General features: G+C 42.0%; 1 protein-coding gene across 1 annotated transcript in view; it reads left to right on the forward strand.

The window, feature by feature from the left end:
* LOC117523000 overlaps positions 1-15,075 on the forward strand; it is a 30,269-nt gene extending 15,194 nt beyond the window's left edge. The window contains exons 3-4 of the mRNA XM_034184416.1: positions 11,278-11,520; positions 14,425-15,075. Of these exons, the coding sequence (XP_034040307.1) occupies positions 11,278-11,520; positions 14,425-14,486 (305 nt within the window). The 3' untranslated portion in view covers positions 14,487-15,075. The remainder of the gene's footprint in view (positions 1-11,277; positions 11,521-14,424) is intronic.
* The last annotated feature ends 1,751 nt before the right edge of the window (positions 15,076-16,826 follow it).

Below are 16,826 nucleotides of genomic sequence, written 5' to 3' on the forward strand. Positions count from 1 at the left end.
CTGGTCGACATAACATCGATGCGGACTTGCTGTCTCGACAGTATGCACCAGAAGAGGACAAAGAATGGATTAATGTTCCACCTGATGGCATTAAAGTCCTTTGCAAACGAGCCTGTAACAGAGATGAAGCAGTTGTAACTGACAGATTTGTTGATCAGTTAGGAGCTCCTGCTACAGTAATACCTGAAGCGTATGTGTTTCCAGTCAACCTCAGTATAACCACTCTTGACCAACTGAGCTCAAAGGACATCCAGACCTCACAAGATATGGACCCAACCATTGGACCCTTAAAGAGAGCAATCGAAAGCAATAAAGGTTTGAGTCGCTCTAAGAATGACTCACCTGAGACTGTTCTGCTTCTCCGCGAAAGCTGCAAACTGGAGTCAAAGGATGGATTGTTCTACAGAGTAAAAGAGAGACCATGTGGAAAACCAATCAGACAGCTCGTCTTGCCAAAAAGATACCGACCTATGGTGCTAAGATCCTTGCATGATGAGTGTGGACACCTGGGAGTGGAAAGAAGTACTGAACTGATCAAAGACGGGTTTTACTGGCCCCGGCTGGCAGCTGAGGTAGCGCAGTACATTCAAACCTGTGGGAGATGTATTTCTAGAAAGACCCTCCCACAGCGTGCCTCGCCCTTGAACCAAATAACCAGTAATGGCCCCTTGGATCTAGTCTGTATTGACTTTCTACAGATAGAGCCAGATTTCAAAGGTGTTGCTAATGTGTTAGTAGTGACTGATCACTACACACGGTATGCACAGGCATATCCAACCAAGGACCAAAGAGCTGTCACCGTTGCAAAAGTACTGTGGGAGAAGTATTTTGTGCACTACGGTCTGCCTGCACGGATACACTCTGATCAGGGCAGAGACTTCGAGAGTCGACTTATCAAGGAGCTTTTGTCCATGCTGGGAGTACGAAAGTCACGAACATCCCCCTACCACCCGCAAGGTGACGCACAACCAGAAAGATTCAATCGAACTCTCCTGGCAATGCTTGGTACCCTGGACACAGTAAAGAAACAATGCTGGAGTCAGCATATCACCTACCTGGTACATGCATACAATTGTACAAAAAAATGATGCCACTGGATACTCACCATATTGTCTCATGTTTGGAAGAGAAGCAAGGCTCCCCATTGACATCTGTTTTGGAATTTCACCAAATGGTGAAAGTGAATCCTCCTACCAGCAATACGTTGCCAGAATGAGGAAAGAGTTACAGAAAGCATACCAATTGGCATCTGATGCCGCCACCAAAAGTCATCTGCGAAACAAAGCCTACTATGACCATCGAGTGAGAGATTTACCTTTGGAGAAAGGTGACAGAGTCCTCGTTCAGAATGTTGGACAAAAAGGCAAGCATAAGTTACAAGATCGTTGGAAATCGACACCGTATGTTGTTGTGGAGAAATTGTCTAACCTGCCAGTGTACAAGGTTAAACCAGAACATGGTCCAGGAGTAGTCAAAACCTTGCATCGAGACCATCTATTGCCCATAGGTTACTTGGTCAGGATGTCTAACCCCCCAGATGTTGCAGGAACGACTCAGAGACCTGTCACCAGATCACAACATCCCCGGCCATGTCCAAGAACTAAGCTTACTGATCCAGTTGAAGAAAGTGACACTGTGTCAACAGATACAGAATTTGATACTGTCCAGAATCCTCAAGGTTTTGTTGTGGATGAGGTCAGGAAACAAAACGCATCACCAAAGCAAGAGTCGCGAGAGAATGAGAACCGTGGAAGCTCTGAAGAGGAGGAAATTCAACCAGTTATAGAATCAGAGAGTGAAGGATCTTCCATAGATGATACATCTGCTGTGATGGATTCTGATGACCAAGAGACAAATTATGATTTGGTAGAAGATCAGGTTTTAGAAGGGAGAGCAAGCTCACCCTTTTCAACCCAAGTCAGAAGTGAAAGATCAGTTAAAAGTACAAGAAGTGGGAGTGAAAAGTCCTTCGCTGTCCGAAGATCTCAGAGAGAACCAAAACCAGCCATTAGATTGACCTATGACAAACCTGGTTACCCATCTAGTGAGCCAGTGACCATAATGCATCATGGTATGGTCATTCAACTCAAGCTAAACCCACCAGATCAAACTGGCCCTGAACTGAGACAAAATCCTAGAACGTCCAAAAGGTACTGTTTAAAAGTTAAGCTACACATTTCTAAAATGTGCCATGGTCCTTTAAAATCCCAAACTTAGGAGAATATGAGTTTGTTTGAGCAAAAAGTCTGTGCAATCTAACCTGTTAACAATTTAATGTCAGTCAGTTTGTTTTAAGTATTTGTTGGGTATTTTCTCCTCCAAACATTTTTAAACCTTTAACAAGACAGAGTCAAGAAACACCAGTGAGACAGAAAGTCAAATTTTACGCGCGGAGTGCGGCCAGGCTGTACACCAAGGCTACACTAAAGTCTGGCCTGCGCTTCGCTCTTTTTATTAGTGAATCCCTCATCACATAAACAAAAACTTGTCCTAAGGGTGGGGGGAATGACGCAAGACAAGTTTCTTCCCGTAACATAAACACACACGTCAATAAGTGCAGCTGTAAGCAAAACAGTTTCTTTCTTTTTCTCTTATCGTCGAAGGTCAGCACATCTTGTTCGCAGTTATCAGCTGTTCTGCATCTGCCTGGAACACTAAGCATCACATCACAATCAGAATAATAATAAGTACATCCAGCTTCTCATTCCCAGTTCAGATTGACCCCAGCATGCTAAAACAAGGTTGAATTCTCAGGCTTGGTTAAGACAGGTGCAAAACAGCACAACACCATTCTCATGAGAAAGAAGACAAAGCTAAAACAAGGTTGAATAACACATACATTCTCAGGGTGAAGTGCAAACAGCACACCGTTTTCATAAGAAAGAAGACGAAGGTACAAATGTTTAACAGTGATAACATATATATATATATATATAAAATCCTTAACATTTCCCACCTGTTTATCACCTGTTAAACATACAGTAGGCATCACCCAGCTTAGTTAGTTAGTTTATTAACTTAATCTATTCTGTCCACGTTTTTATTAATTGAACACCACCAACAGATGGAAGATTCGAATCCAGCTGCTATTTGATCAACCAGTTTATACTCGTCAGGCACTCCTCTGGGGACTCCTATTGCGTCAATATATGTTGGATTTCCTACTCCTTTCCAATCTCTTTTTACTCTATGTCTGGCTATGCCTTTCTGCCAATCCTCAGGAATAAGAGAGGCTGCATATGTCGTAACGTCTTCAGGGGTCATGGGTAACAATAATGATATTAATGCACAATAACCTGACACATTTCGTGGCAGTCTGTCAAAGATTCTGTTATCACCACACCACCACCATACATCACTCCTACCGACTGGTATAAATGAACTGTTTTTTCTGTATTATTCGACTACACCACTTGTCTTATTACTTTTTCAGCTAAAGCTTCATAGGCTAAGAGTGTGTTAACTCATCACGTCAACAGTTCAAGCTTGAACTGGAGTTGTGAGCTTTTCAATATCATCATAATTCTCAGTACAGTCATTACAGTTTTCTCCACTAAGGTCTGACTGTTTCAATGCTTGATATTTTGGCATAGTTTGTTGGAAGGCCAGATTACACTGTACAAATGTATTTGACACCATTTTGCCAACCATTGTTTTGATATAAGGGATCACACAACACATGCAAAGTCCAATCAGAATTAGGACTATAATAACTGGTGTCACCATTTTCAATAGTAACTGCCAACATGGTCCTGAAGTCAACCAGGACCAGGGATTCCACCGGTTCACGGCTAGGGTGTCTTTATGCATTGCATCACGAAGTTTGTTCAGCTCTTCCAATGCGTCCTGCATATCCACTGAATGAATGGAGTCTGGGATGAAAGTACAGCATGTTGTGTTCAGCAGAACACAAACTCCTCCCTGTGAACCAGTAAGCAAGTCTAAAACCATGCGATTTTGCATCACCATGGTACGTAAAGCCATCTATTTCAGTGTTTTGAGCTGCTACTATTTTTTTAGTTACATTCATGAACAGACCCAATCGATAATTCAGAGTTTCAATCATTAATGAATTTTTCCCACTCCTATCCAGGGGAACAATGAATGTGCTATTTTATCTCCTACAGACCACAATTTTTTGGTCCTTTAGTACATCCGAGCCCCACATGTGATCATGTGGTAACACATCTGGGTATATCAATCTCCTCCGTCTGGTGCTGCCATTCTTCTCTGTGGAGGTCCTACCACATATGTATGGTCAGTCACCTGGGTAGGTGCACACACACCACCCCAATTTGGTGGGAGACTCATGTACAGTCTGGAACCATAAAGCCAATAGATGTCATCATACACCGGAGTACCATTTATAGGTGGTAGCAAAAACTTACTAACATAAGCACATGATTCATCCGTTCCCCATGGACAGGAGCCTGTATAATTACATCCCCGTCCAATGTGATGAAGATAAGTACCATCCACATATTATGTTTTGGTTAGGCTTAAATTATTTGATAAAACATACGTTTGGGTACACAGACGTTTCTTAATTTTACCTACATTTTTATTCCCTGTCCCGTAAAAGCAAATTGGGAATGGCCGTTGTGATGACAATTTAACGTGATGATATTTTTGCGTTTCCCTTCAGTCTAGTCAATGGAGCAGCACTTGGGCACGCTTGTACGTCCTCTGTTGAAATCCCTATCATATAAGTGGTTGCACTGAGGCAAGTGGTGTTGCATCTTATCAGATTTGCTGAGAACTGCTGCCCCCGAAATACAGTTTGATTATGCATCCGTATGATAAGACATTCTGTCACCCTAGCAGGGTACGGTTTAGCCGTCAGAGCTGGGTGTGTTGAGGATATAGGTATTTGCGAACAAATTAGTAACGTAATTCCATAGCCAATAAATGAACATATCTGTATCACATATTAGTATGGTATATATGAGGGTGTCCATCTGTCTCATTCACATTATGAATAAACCTCTTCTGACGTTGCTTGCGTTGTTCTCTGGCTTGGTCCACAGTGAGCTGCAATTCTTGGGTCAACCACCAGGCCAGGAATCCGAGGAGCACGAAACACACTAAGATCACAACGCAACCGGCTGCCCTACCAACAGTCCGGCAGCGGCGGCGCTGAGCACGCCGCTCCGGGGTCTGCTGTAGTTCAGTCATGATTGCTAGGATACAGTGTTGTTAACCACCTCACCTAATAGTGCAAGGATCTCCCTGCTTCACTGGCATTGAGACAATCTATTGCTAATTAAATAGACTCCCTTTGTAGCCAGACTTCCCCTTACACTGTGGAGGCCGCCAACACACGCTGTATCTTACAGTGATGTATCCACGTTGATCTCTCCGCTATCTTTACTGCAGTTGGTGTTGTTAACAGCACTTGGTATAGACCTTCCCAACGAGGACTGGACTCTGATGAACACCCAGTCTCCTGGCTAGACTACTGGAAGGCCGTCCTGTGGAAGATCAAAATTATTCGGCAGTAAATGTGTTTAAGTTATCTCTTTCTGTGTTAATGTCTTTTTCATAAAATTTGCTAATGTTTGTTCCTCATCTGCTGTTTTAGTATCCATGTCAAAATTGGTAGACGATATGGTCGTCCATAAAGTATCTCAAATGGTGTTAACCCTGATGGTGTTGGTGTTATTCTCATATACAATTTTACTAGGTCCAACATTCAATCCAGGTTCGTTTTGTCTCTTCTATACATTTCCTTAATCTTATTTTTATTGTGCCCTTTGTCCTTTCCACTAATCCGGCACTGTGTGGATGATAAGCACAATGATTTTTGAGATTGACCTGTAGCGCTTCTCCTACGTATTGCACTATTGTATTAACAAAATGCGCTCCATTATCTGAATAGACTGTTTCTGGTATTCCAAATCATGGAATGATGTCTTTGCACAATGCCTTAGCCACTGTAAGTGCACCTGCATGTTTTGTAGGGAACAATTCTACCCATTTTGAGAAGGCATCAATTATGACTAAACAAAATTCCTTCCCTTCATGTTTACTCAGCTGTATATAATCCATATGAATCACTTGAAAAGGATATTGTGGTGTTGGAAATTTGCCTCTTTGGGGTCTCAAATTGCCTTGTGAGTTGTGTTTTGCACATGTCATGCATGCTCTACAATGCTGTTTTGCATATGCATCGAACCCATAAAGACAAAAAATAGATTGCGATATCATACCCCCTGATGAGACATGCGTCACGCCATGGCTCATAATAGCTGCCCATTTAAACATATTTTTTGGCCATATGGGTTTCTTTTGTGGTCATATCCGGAGGGGTGTCATATAGGAGAAAAATAGAAAGAGCTGTTGCCGCCTTTGCGGTTTTGTCAGCAACGTCATTTCCTTTTGAAACACTGTCAGAGCCTTTGGTGTGAGCCGCACATTTGCATATAGCAATTTGTTGAGGCAACTTCACAGCTTGCAGTAGGGCAGTTAGGAGAGTGGCATGAGTCACCGGCCTTCCAGATGATGTCACCATTCCATGCTCCTCCCACAGTTTTGCAAACACATGCACTGTGCTGAAAGCGTACTGGCTGTCTATATAAATTGATACAGCCGTACCTTTAAACAGATAGCAAGCTGCAGTGAAAGCAACTAATTCAGCTGCTTGTGCTGAAAATGACGATGGCAATGAAGCAGAATCCAATACTTCTGAATTTGTGACAACAGCATATCCAGATTGTGTTTGTCCATAAGCGTTTTTAGTGGAAGAACCATCCACATACGCAATTGTACTGTTTGGAATGGGTGTGTCCTGGAGGTCTGGGCGTGCTTTCGTCTACATCAAGACAATTGTGCGGCTCACCATCCTCAGGTAAAGGTATCAATGTGGATGGATTCAATGTTGTACAGCGCTCTACCGTAAGATGTGGCTGTGATAATAGCAAGGACATACACGAAAGATGTCTTGCTGGGGACAAAAGGCTCATGTTTGTCTGCAACAGAAGTGCAGAGACTGTATGTGGAACTTTCAGTGTCAACTGATGGAATAGAACAACATTACTGCTACTTTGAACAGCCATAGAGGCTGCAACAACAGCCTGTACTCATGGTGGTAAAGCACTTGCTACTGCATCCAATTTAGATGAGTAGTAGGCAACTGGCCTCAATTTTGAGCCATACACTTGAACCAAAACACTAGTCATGAACTTATTCTTACAATCAGCTGTTTGAATGAATGGTTTACTATAATCTGGTAGTACCAAAACTGTGGATGACACTAATGTTTGCTTTACTTTTACAAAGGCTTCCTCAGCATCTTTGTTCCATTCCAGCACGGTTGACATTGAAATATCATCCTTGTACATCAAATCAGAAAGTGGACTAGTCAATTCTGCATAGCAGGGAATCCATGCCCTGCAGTAATTAGTCAGTCCAAGAAATGACATCATCTGCTTTTTGGTTTGTGGTTTTGGAGCCTGTAAAATTGCTTCCTTCCTGTCAGACAGGATCGTGCGCCCTGTGGCTGATAATTCATGTCCTAAATATTTTACTTTATCCCTACACAACTGAACTTTGTTTTTACTCACTTTGTGGCCATTATCAAATAAGAAACATAATAATGCTACTGTGTCAGTTATGCAGTTTTCTCGTGTGTCAGAGGCAATCAGAATGTCATCAACATACACTAATAGTTGGCTATCTGCCGGTGGAACGAAATTGGCTAAACATGCTGACATGACTTGAGAATAAATAGTTGGACTCTCTGCGTAACCCTGCGGTAATCTGGTAAATGTACTGATATCTATTACAGAAAAACAACTAGAATTTAATCTCAATGAGCTTAACAGTGTGTGCGGATCTGGTACACATGGTGCTCTTTTAATCACAGCAGCATTTACTGCCTGCAGATCTTGAATCATTCTCCACCCCACTGAGGGCGGAGCCTTTTTTTTACAGGAAATATGGGTGTGTTACATGGTGAATCTGGACATGGTACTATAACTCCTGCTGTTAACAAATCCTCTATTACTGGTCTGATTCCTTCAATTGCATCAGGTTTCAATGGATACTGTCTTACACATGGTCTGTATTCTGTTTTTGGTCTTATAACTACAGGTTGTGCATTTTTTATCAGTCCTACGTCTGAAGGACCTGTTGTCCACAATCCTGATGGTACAGAAGAGAGAAGATCATCCTCTTCAGGACTCAACTGAAACACTCAGGATTGTGAAGTGGACACATCAATGTGTGTTCCAGCTGTCAGCACCAATGAGACGTTAACTGGCACTTTATACAATTTAGTTGATGGACTGAACTCCGTTCCTGGTCCAACTCTGCTCCAATCAGTGGCTGACAAAGCTGTTATGACTGTCAGTCCCAATTCTTGCCATTCTGTCAAATATGGTTTACAAAGTGACACATGTAATGGCATACCTGTGAATCTCAATTTTAAAACATCTTCAGTGGCACCTGTTACTGTTATGACAGCTGTTGAGTTGCCATCATGAATCAAATCGGTCATTGTCAGCTTCACAGGTGAAACATTTTTCAATTTGTTTTCATACACTGGTGTTCCTGGCAATATGCCACTATGGACTCTAAATACACTCTCAAATCTGCATCTAAACTCTGTCCATGGTTCTCCTTCTTTCTGAGTTGTCCTGGTAATTTCAGTATAATTTATCTTTGGTCCTAACACACCTTTTGCACGTGTAATCATAGCTTCCACTCTTGTTTTCAAGACTGGATCATCATGTGGCAATGGTACGCCATCCTGGTCTGCAGGATTCCAGTCTCCGCGTATCTGACTCCATTTTAGGGCCACATGCTTTCATCCACACCTGTTGGACTTCAGGTCCACTAAGGTGGTAAGAACTTCTAATGTTTTCTATATCCTGCGTAAATCCCTCGATATCGACATGTGGCGATGGTATCATGTCGACTGCTGCTTTGATATTATCAGCATTCCATGTTCGATATACGAGCATGGTTGATCGCTGTCCTGCTGTTCCTGCACGAGGATTTGGTACTTCTATCATAGGATAGGCACCTCCCCGGTCACTGTGTTCCACCATGGGAGGGGCTGTGGGCACTTTCGCTTGACTGCGTGTTTGTGGTTTTTCTGGTTTTTCACTTTTTACCTTAGGTTTTACTGCTAAATCATACTGTGGTGGCGGTACATCGTCATCCTCTGGTAGAGGAGATAAAGGTGTTGTTGTCACCGACGATCCAGCCGGCGGTGGTTGCTGAGGCTGTTCTGGTTCTCTGTGCTGAATTATCACATCTTCTTCTGCCTTACCTACAACTTTCTTTTTCCTTACTTTCTCTAATTGTCGCTTCTCTGCTCCCTTCTGTCTGTTCTCTGCTTCCTCCTCCCAAAATGCCACTAAATCTGCCCCTACTTTCTGCATCTTTTTCTCATCACCTTTATGTTGCTGTTCTAACTCCTTCTTTAGCTTCTGTATACTGATCAGGTTCAGTCGTCCGTCAAAGTCATGTTTATTTATCCAGGTCTCCAATTTCTTTGTTGCTTTTGGATTTTTTGCTTCCATAAATTTCCAGTCGTCAGTTGATAAATTTTCCTTATTTATAGACGTCTTACCCCCCATTTTTATTATCCCTTGTTATAATTTGGACTTCAGACGGGGGCACACCTAGGGTGTTCTAAATCTGAAGTTTTCACACTTTCTTTGGACGTGACAATTAATTTGCCGTCGTGTGGTTGATTCCTTTCACCTCCCCGTAGGAAGCGGAATCACTTGCCTCTGCTTCCACACGCACGGTTGTCACTAACGTTGTCCAAAGTATTACACTTTCACACAGTTATTTACACTTACACAAAACACTATTTACACATAGAAACACTTTTAATAATCGTACGCGTATTCTTATGCCAGGGGAGCTCGCCCTCCCGTGAAATTTAACTAATGTCCTGCATTAGGGGACTCCGCCGTCCCTGCCAGATTTAACTGCTTTTTTACAGTGCACGTATTTATACACCCGGGATTTCCTTTACGTATTAAAACAGAGGAGTCCGTACCCTCCTTCCGGAATTTAACTACGGGCGTCCCTCGCAACCGTAGAGGAGTCCGCCCTCCTCGCGGAGTTTAACTGCTTTGCATTAACAGACGATTCCACGCCATCGCTTACGGAGTTTAACTGTTTTATGTGATCACTTTTATCCCCTACCGGTACGCGTATATAAACAGAGGAGTCCGCACCCTCCTTACAGAGTTTAACTGCTTTGCATTAACAGACGATTCTGTATCATCGCTTGCGGAATTTAACTGTTTATGTGATCTGATCACCACTCACTCAGTACTATTTACAAAGAAATTCTACTCACTGACTCGACTTCCTGTCTGTCTTCTTCGGGAAAATCTCGTCAACCAGACGATGCCAACGGTGGTCGACAATTGCAGACACGATCAATCGATCGGACCTTGGCCAAGGATTTACGTCTGGACTTGACGACCTCCGCTGGACACCTCCGGTATTGTTGAGATCCCGGACGAGCCCCCAGTCAATGTTGGGTATTTTCTCCTCCAAACATTTTTAAACCTTTAACAAGACAAACAGAGTCAAGAAACACCAGTGAGACAGAAAGTCAAATTTTACGCGCGGAGTGCGGCCAGGCTGTACACCAAGGCTACACTAAAGTCTGGCCTGCGCTTCGCTCTTTTTATTAGTGAATCCCTCATCACATAAACAAAAACTTGTCCTAAGGGTGGGGGGAATGACGCAAGACAAGTTTCTTCCCGTAACATAAACACACACGTCAATAAGTGCAGCTGTAAGCAAAACAGTTTCTTTCTTTTTCTCTTATCGTCGAAGGTCAGCACATCTTGTTCGCAGTTATCAGCTGTTCTGCATCTGCCTGGAACACTAAGCATCACATCACAATCAGAATAATAATAAGTACATCCAGCTTCTCATTCCCAGTTCAGATTGACCCCAGCATGCTAAAACAAGGTTGAATTCTCAGGCTTGGTTAAGACAGGTGCAAAACAGCACAACACCGTTCTCATGAGAAAGAAGACAAAGCTAAAACAAGGTTGAATAACACATACATTCTCAGGGTGAAGTGCAAACAGCACAACACCGTTTTCATAAGAAAGAAGACGAAGGTACAAATGTTTAACAGTGATAACATATATATATATATATATATATATATATATATATATAAAATCCTTAACAGTATTGCTATTGGATTTTACTGAAGTAACAGCCAATCCCAAGTTTTCCTAAAAAGGGGCAGAACAAGTGACGTGAGCGAGAGTGTCGTTTTTTTTTTGGCAGACGTACTGAGGGTCGGAGGGAAAGAGTCAATCGGAGACGTGGAGAGAGAGAGAGGTTTGGAGCGGTTTTCCCAGTCTTCCCAGTGGATGGACTCTGCTGTTTTTCCTGGTGCTGTTTCGTGCTCATTCTTCCTGGTGGTTCCTGAGGTCCCGACAGCTCCGGTGGTTACTGGTACTAGCTGCTCCGGTCTTACTGCCATTGCTCTGGTGACTGTTAGCTCCCCTATCAATTCATTTGGGATTTGTGAGTATTAAGTGAATCAACTGAACTGCACGTGCTTTTTTTTTTTTTTTTTTTCTGCTTGTGTCGGAGTGAAGCGGCCAAAAGGTTTTAGGCCCCATCGCACCCTGGCTTCAACTCAGGCCTGCAACTTTTGATTAAGGAGTAAAAATTGAGTGTGTGTGTGGGCCCACTGAAGATTTGGAGTTATTGAGTTTTTTTTTATATATTTTTTTTTTAGGGTTCTAGCCAAAGTTCAAGAGTATTTTTTTTTTATAAAGAAAGACAGGTCACTTTATATTAGCGCAGCTCAAGAACAGGAAGATAATGTTATCTCATATAAATGTGTAAAAGATTTTTTTTTGTTGTTGTATACTAAAGAAAAAAACTTGAAAGCAGAAGAAACCTCAGTTCAACTTGCACATTTTCGGTTATAACATTTTTAGTTTTGTTTATATTATTTTTACTTTACCAAAAGTTTTTTTTTTCTTCAAGTTGTGTAAATAAATGCCTGCACAAGGATTATTGTATTTAAAGTACCGTTGTATGGTGTCCTTATTAATTTTAGTAGGAAAACTCAGAGATCAAGATTTAGTAAAACTTAAAGGGAGGTACCTTAAAGGGTAATAAAACATAAAACATTTCATCAACGAACTCAGGCCCGATCCCATTGTACTACCCACTCTAGATAACTATAGCTACGTGGGACTAGGGTTACATATAACAAAATAAAAGCTCAAGGGGTGACAGACTTTCTACCTATCTGTCTGTACTGTATGTGATTGACCAGTGACCTGATATTTGTATATCAGGTCACTGGTTTGGAATGTGTAAATTGTCTTTTATTTTATTTTTCTACGGGAAAACTGGTTCCAATAAGATAAGACTTACATGAACGAAAACATCTCTATCTGCTCAGAGAATAATGATAAGAATATTGGGACGGGAGTGTGAGCGGCCGCCATCATTACAGCGTTCACAGACAGTCCAGCTGGCTGGATGAATCATCGTGTCCCGTTTAAGGATTTGGTCATACAGGACGAAGGCACACGGTTCACAAAATAGGAAAACACCCACTTTAAAAGGAATATCTACATCTTTCAGTGAGGTTATGAAACATGTTTCATTCTCCACACATCCTCCCGTTCAACACCGATCTTCTCCGTCCCCCTCGTATCAAACTTCTCACGGTGGGACACGGGGCCTTCTGTCCAGCTGCCCCTCGTATATGGAACTCCCTCCCTGACCACCTGAGGGCTCCACAAACTGGTGAAGCTTTAAAAAAAAAAAAAAAAAAAAGCCTGAAGATGTACCTGTTTAGACAGGTCTTGATCATTTTGAACTGTTGCGTTTTATTCTTTTTTTATTCCATTTTATTACCCATTTTGGTTTTATTCCATTCTGATGACTGTTTTTTCATAAGACTTGCTGTTTTAAACTCTTGTTTATCCTTCGTTGTATTTATTTATTTCTCCTGTAGCACTTTGAGATGTTTATTATTGAAAGATCAATCAATCAATCAACTTTTTTCTTGTATAGCGCCAAATCACAACAAACAGTTGCCCCAAGGCGCTCCATATTGCAAGGCAAGGCCATACAATAATTATGAAACACAGTCTACGTCTAAAGCAACATAACCAAGGGATGGTCCAGGGTCACCCGATCCAGCCCTAACTATAAGCCTTAGCGAAAAGGAAAGTTTTAAGCCTAATCTTAAAAGTAGAGAGGGTATCTGTCTCCCTGATCTGAATTGGGAGCTGGTTCCACAGGAGAGGAGCCTGAAAGCTGAAGGCTCTGCCTCCCATTCTACTCTTACAAACCCTAGGAACTACAAGTAAGCCCGCAGTCTGAGAGCGAAGCGCTCTAATGGGGTAATATGGTACTACGAGGTCCCTAAGATAAGATGGGACCTGATTATTCAAAACCTTATAAGTAAGAAGAAGAATTTTAAATTCTATTCTAGCATTAACAGGAAGCCAATGAAGGGAGGCCAACAATTATAAATAAAATTTATTACTATTGTTAATATTCACTCACTCAGATTATATTAAGGAATTAAAAATACAGAAGTCACGTTCTGTGAGGAATAATCATATATCCACCTTATTCCTGAGGGTGCTGCTGTAGAAGCAATTATGGTGCAATGTCCTCTTAGACACCGGAGGTAGCAGTGAGCCATTGTTTTCTAGCAGTTTTTGTTTCCCAGACCGGTTTATTTTAAAGTTTGTTTTCTTTTCTAAATGATGATCAGCTCCCGTAGCATTTAAAAATGTCCTTGTGTAACTCTGGAACATGTTTCACTGTTCGCTTTTGCACTAACAACCAGACAAAATTAAATCTGAGGCTACAACAGTGATGTTTTTAACACTCAGTTGGACTGAGAAAGTTTCTGCCACCAACCGAGAGATGAGGAGCCCAGAAGGATGTGACTGAAAAAGTCAACTTAAAAAGACCACCTAAAACGTTATACGTGTGCTCGTTTTACTTTGATGACAACAAGCCCACAGAGGAACGTCTCAGTTTGTGGTCAGGATGTGACAGACCACCAGAGAAGATAAAGATGACTGACAGCAGTGTCACCAGAATAACAGATATGAGTTCATGTGTCTGAAGGACAAATCACTGTAGTAATAATCATTAGTAACAACAACATGTATTATCCTTTTCTGAACTCAGTATGAACCTAAAAATGCCATAATTTCAGTAGACATAAAATGTTCAACAAAGCAGTATTTTAATCTCAATCTGAATTTAATATTGTAGCTGTTATGTCCCAGGTTTTCTCTTGGTTTCTGGAGCACAGAGGTGATGCTGTTTCCAGTGGGAAGTCGTGGGGTTGATGGAAGGTTCATGGTGTCATAAAAGTGTTGTCATGAAAACCCTAATGTATCACTTCTTGATAATCATGTCCTGTATATCTGCCCTCAGATGAACAAGATGAGATGGATCAGGGTGAGGAGCTTGTTTGCAGTAACAAAGTCATCATGTAGGACCCATAGATGGAAGATCTCACCTGTTCAAAAGGGCCCATCATCACGTCTGAAATGCGTCCACCACCACCAGGACCTCCAGGACCACCAGGACCTCCAGGACCTCCACACTGTAGCTGACTGCATCTCAGAGAGTGATGCAGACTCCCGTCTGTATGCAGGGAGTCCACTCAGAGAATTTCAAACACTTCACCGTCAATGCCGGTTGTGACACAAATTCTAATGACTTTGATGAAACTAAGACAAAACTTTGTCATGGCTGATTTATTACACAGATTTAAAATATCACAAGATCAGGTCAAGAAGAGGGGGGACTGTGGACAGACGTCATGTGAAGCATCTCACTGTGTGGCTGAAACAATCAAAGCAACGCTGCCAAAAGCTTTTAAAGAGCATGTTGCTAATAAAATGTGACTCCACAGTCAGTTTTCAAAAAGCAAAAAAACCTGGATTCAAGAAGTGACTCATACAGTCACTATTATGCAAATAACACAGTTAAGTATTTAGTGGCTGTTTCCCCATCTGGAATAATCATGTTTATTTCTGACACTTATGGTGGAAAATGTGACATGTACAAAACATAAATGTTTTTTTTATTTGGAACATATATTGAAAAAAGTATTGAAAACAGTTTTCATTGTAAAAACAAAAAATAAACAACTGAAAGTGCCTTATTTCCATCCTTCTTTATTTTCCTTCACACAGAGTTCTTTTGTTGTCTGTATCACACATCACACCTGACAAGTGATGACTGTATTTTTAAGAGATTCAGATATTTGGGGCAGAGCAGAACCTTTTTTTGCAACAAATTCATCCATTAATGTTGGAAGCAGATGTGAAAAGTAGAAATTCTGGAGGTGTTTCATGAGTCTGTAAAGACTTTGTCAAATGAAATGTCCAACTGCAGGTGTTCAGTTGGTGTCCAGATAACCAGCTGCAGACACGTCAGTGTCAACTGGACCTGGAGGGATGTAAAAATATGGCTTAGAGTTTAGTTTAATCAGGACTCACGTGTATTCTGTCACATTAACTGGAGATCTGCCTTGACCTTTGATCCATGAACACCTGCTGTTTGTGTTTCACCTGATGCTGAAACTCAAACCCAGGCTCTGTGATCAGGGACTTTAAGGCTTCTCCTGGCCTCTATGTCTGCTTTAAGGTAAATAAGTTGTGTCCCAAAACCTCTTTTAGCAGAGTGGGACTGACCTTGTTACTGTGCAGGTCCTAATGTGCCTCAGAGCTTTTCAGATTGTTGGGCCTCAGGATCTCGTCACGGTATCTCTGTGCATTCAAAATGCCATCAATAAAATGCACCTGTGCTCTTCGTCCATAACAGACGCCTGCCCATACCATAACCCCACCGCCACCATGGGCCACTCGATCCACAACATGGACATCAGAAAACTGCTCACCCACACGACGCCACACACGCTGTCTGCCATCTGCCCTGAACAGTGTGAACCGGGATTCATCCGTGAAGAGAACAACTCTCCAACGTGCCAAACGCCAGTGAATGTGAGCATTTGCCCACTCAAGTTGGTTACGACGACGAACTGGAGTCAGGTCTAGACCCCGATGAGGACGACGAGCATGCAGATGAGCTTCCCAGAGACGGTTTCTGACAGTTTGTGCAGAAATTCTTCGGTTATGCAAACCGATTGTTTCAGCAGCTGTCCGCGTGGCTGGTCTCAGACGATCTTGGAGGTGAACATGCTGGATGTGGAGGTCCTGGGCTGGTGTGGTTACACGTGGTCTGTGGTTGTGAGGCTGGTTGGATGTACTGCCAAATTCTCTGAATCGCCTTTGGAGACGGCTTATGGTAGAGAAATGAACGTTCAATACACGAGCAACAGCTCTGGTTGACATTCCTGCTGTCAGCATGCCAATTGCACGCTCCCTCAAATCTTGCGACATCTGTGGCATTGTGCTGTGTGATAAAACTGCACCTTTCAGAGTGGCCTTTTATTGTGGGCAGTCTAAGGCACACCTGTACACTAATCATGGTGTCTAATCAGCATCTTGGTATGTCACACCTGTGAGGTGGGATGGATTATCTCAGCAAAGGAGAAGTGCTCACTATCACAGATTTAGACTGGTTTGTGAACAATATTTGAGGGAAATGGTGATATTGTGTATGTGGAAAAAGTTTTAGATCTTTGAGTTCATCTCATACAAAATGGGAGCAAAACCAAAAGTGTTGCGTTTATATTTTTGTTGAGTGTAAATAATACTTGGTAGGAGTAAATGAGGTTTTTTTTTTCCCAAAAAATGAATTCTGATTTATGTCTCTATTTGCGTGGCGTTTCAGCTGTGGTTAGTTGATAATGTGATTGAAGTGGA

This window comes from Thalassophryne amazonica, chromosome 13, assembly GCF_902500255.1.
Source record: "Thalassophryne amazonica chromosome 13, fThaAma1.1, whole genome shotgun sequence".
Classification (NCBI taxonomy): Eukaryota; Metazoa; Chordata; class Actinopteri; order Batrachoidiformes; family Batrachoididae; genus Thalassophryne; species Thalassophryne amazonica.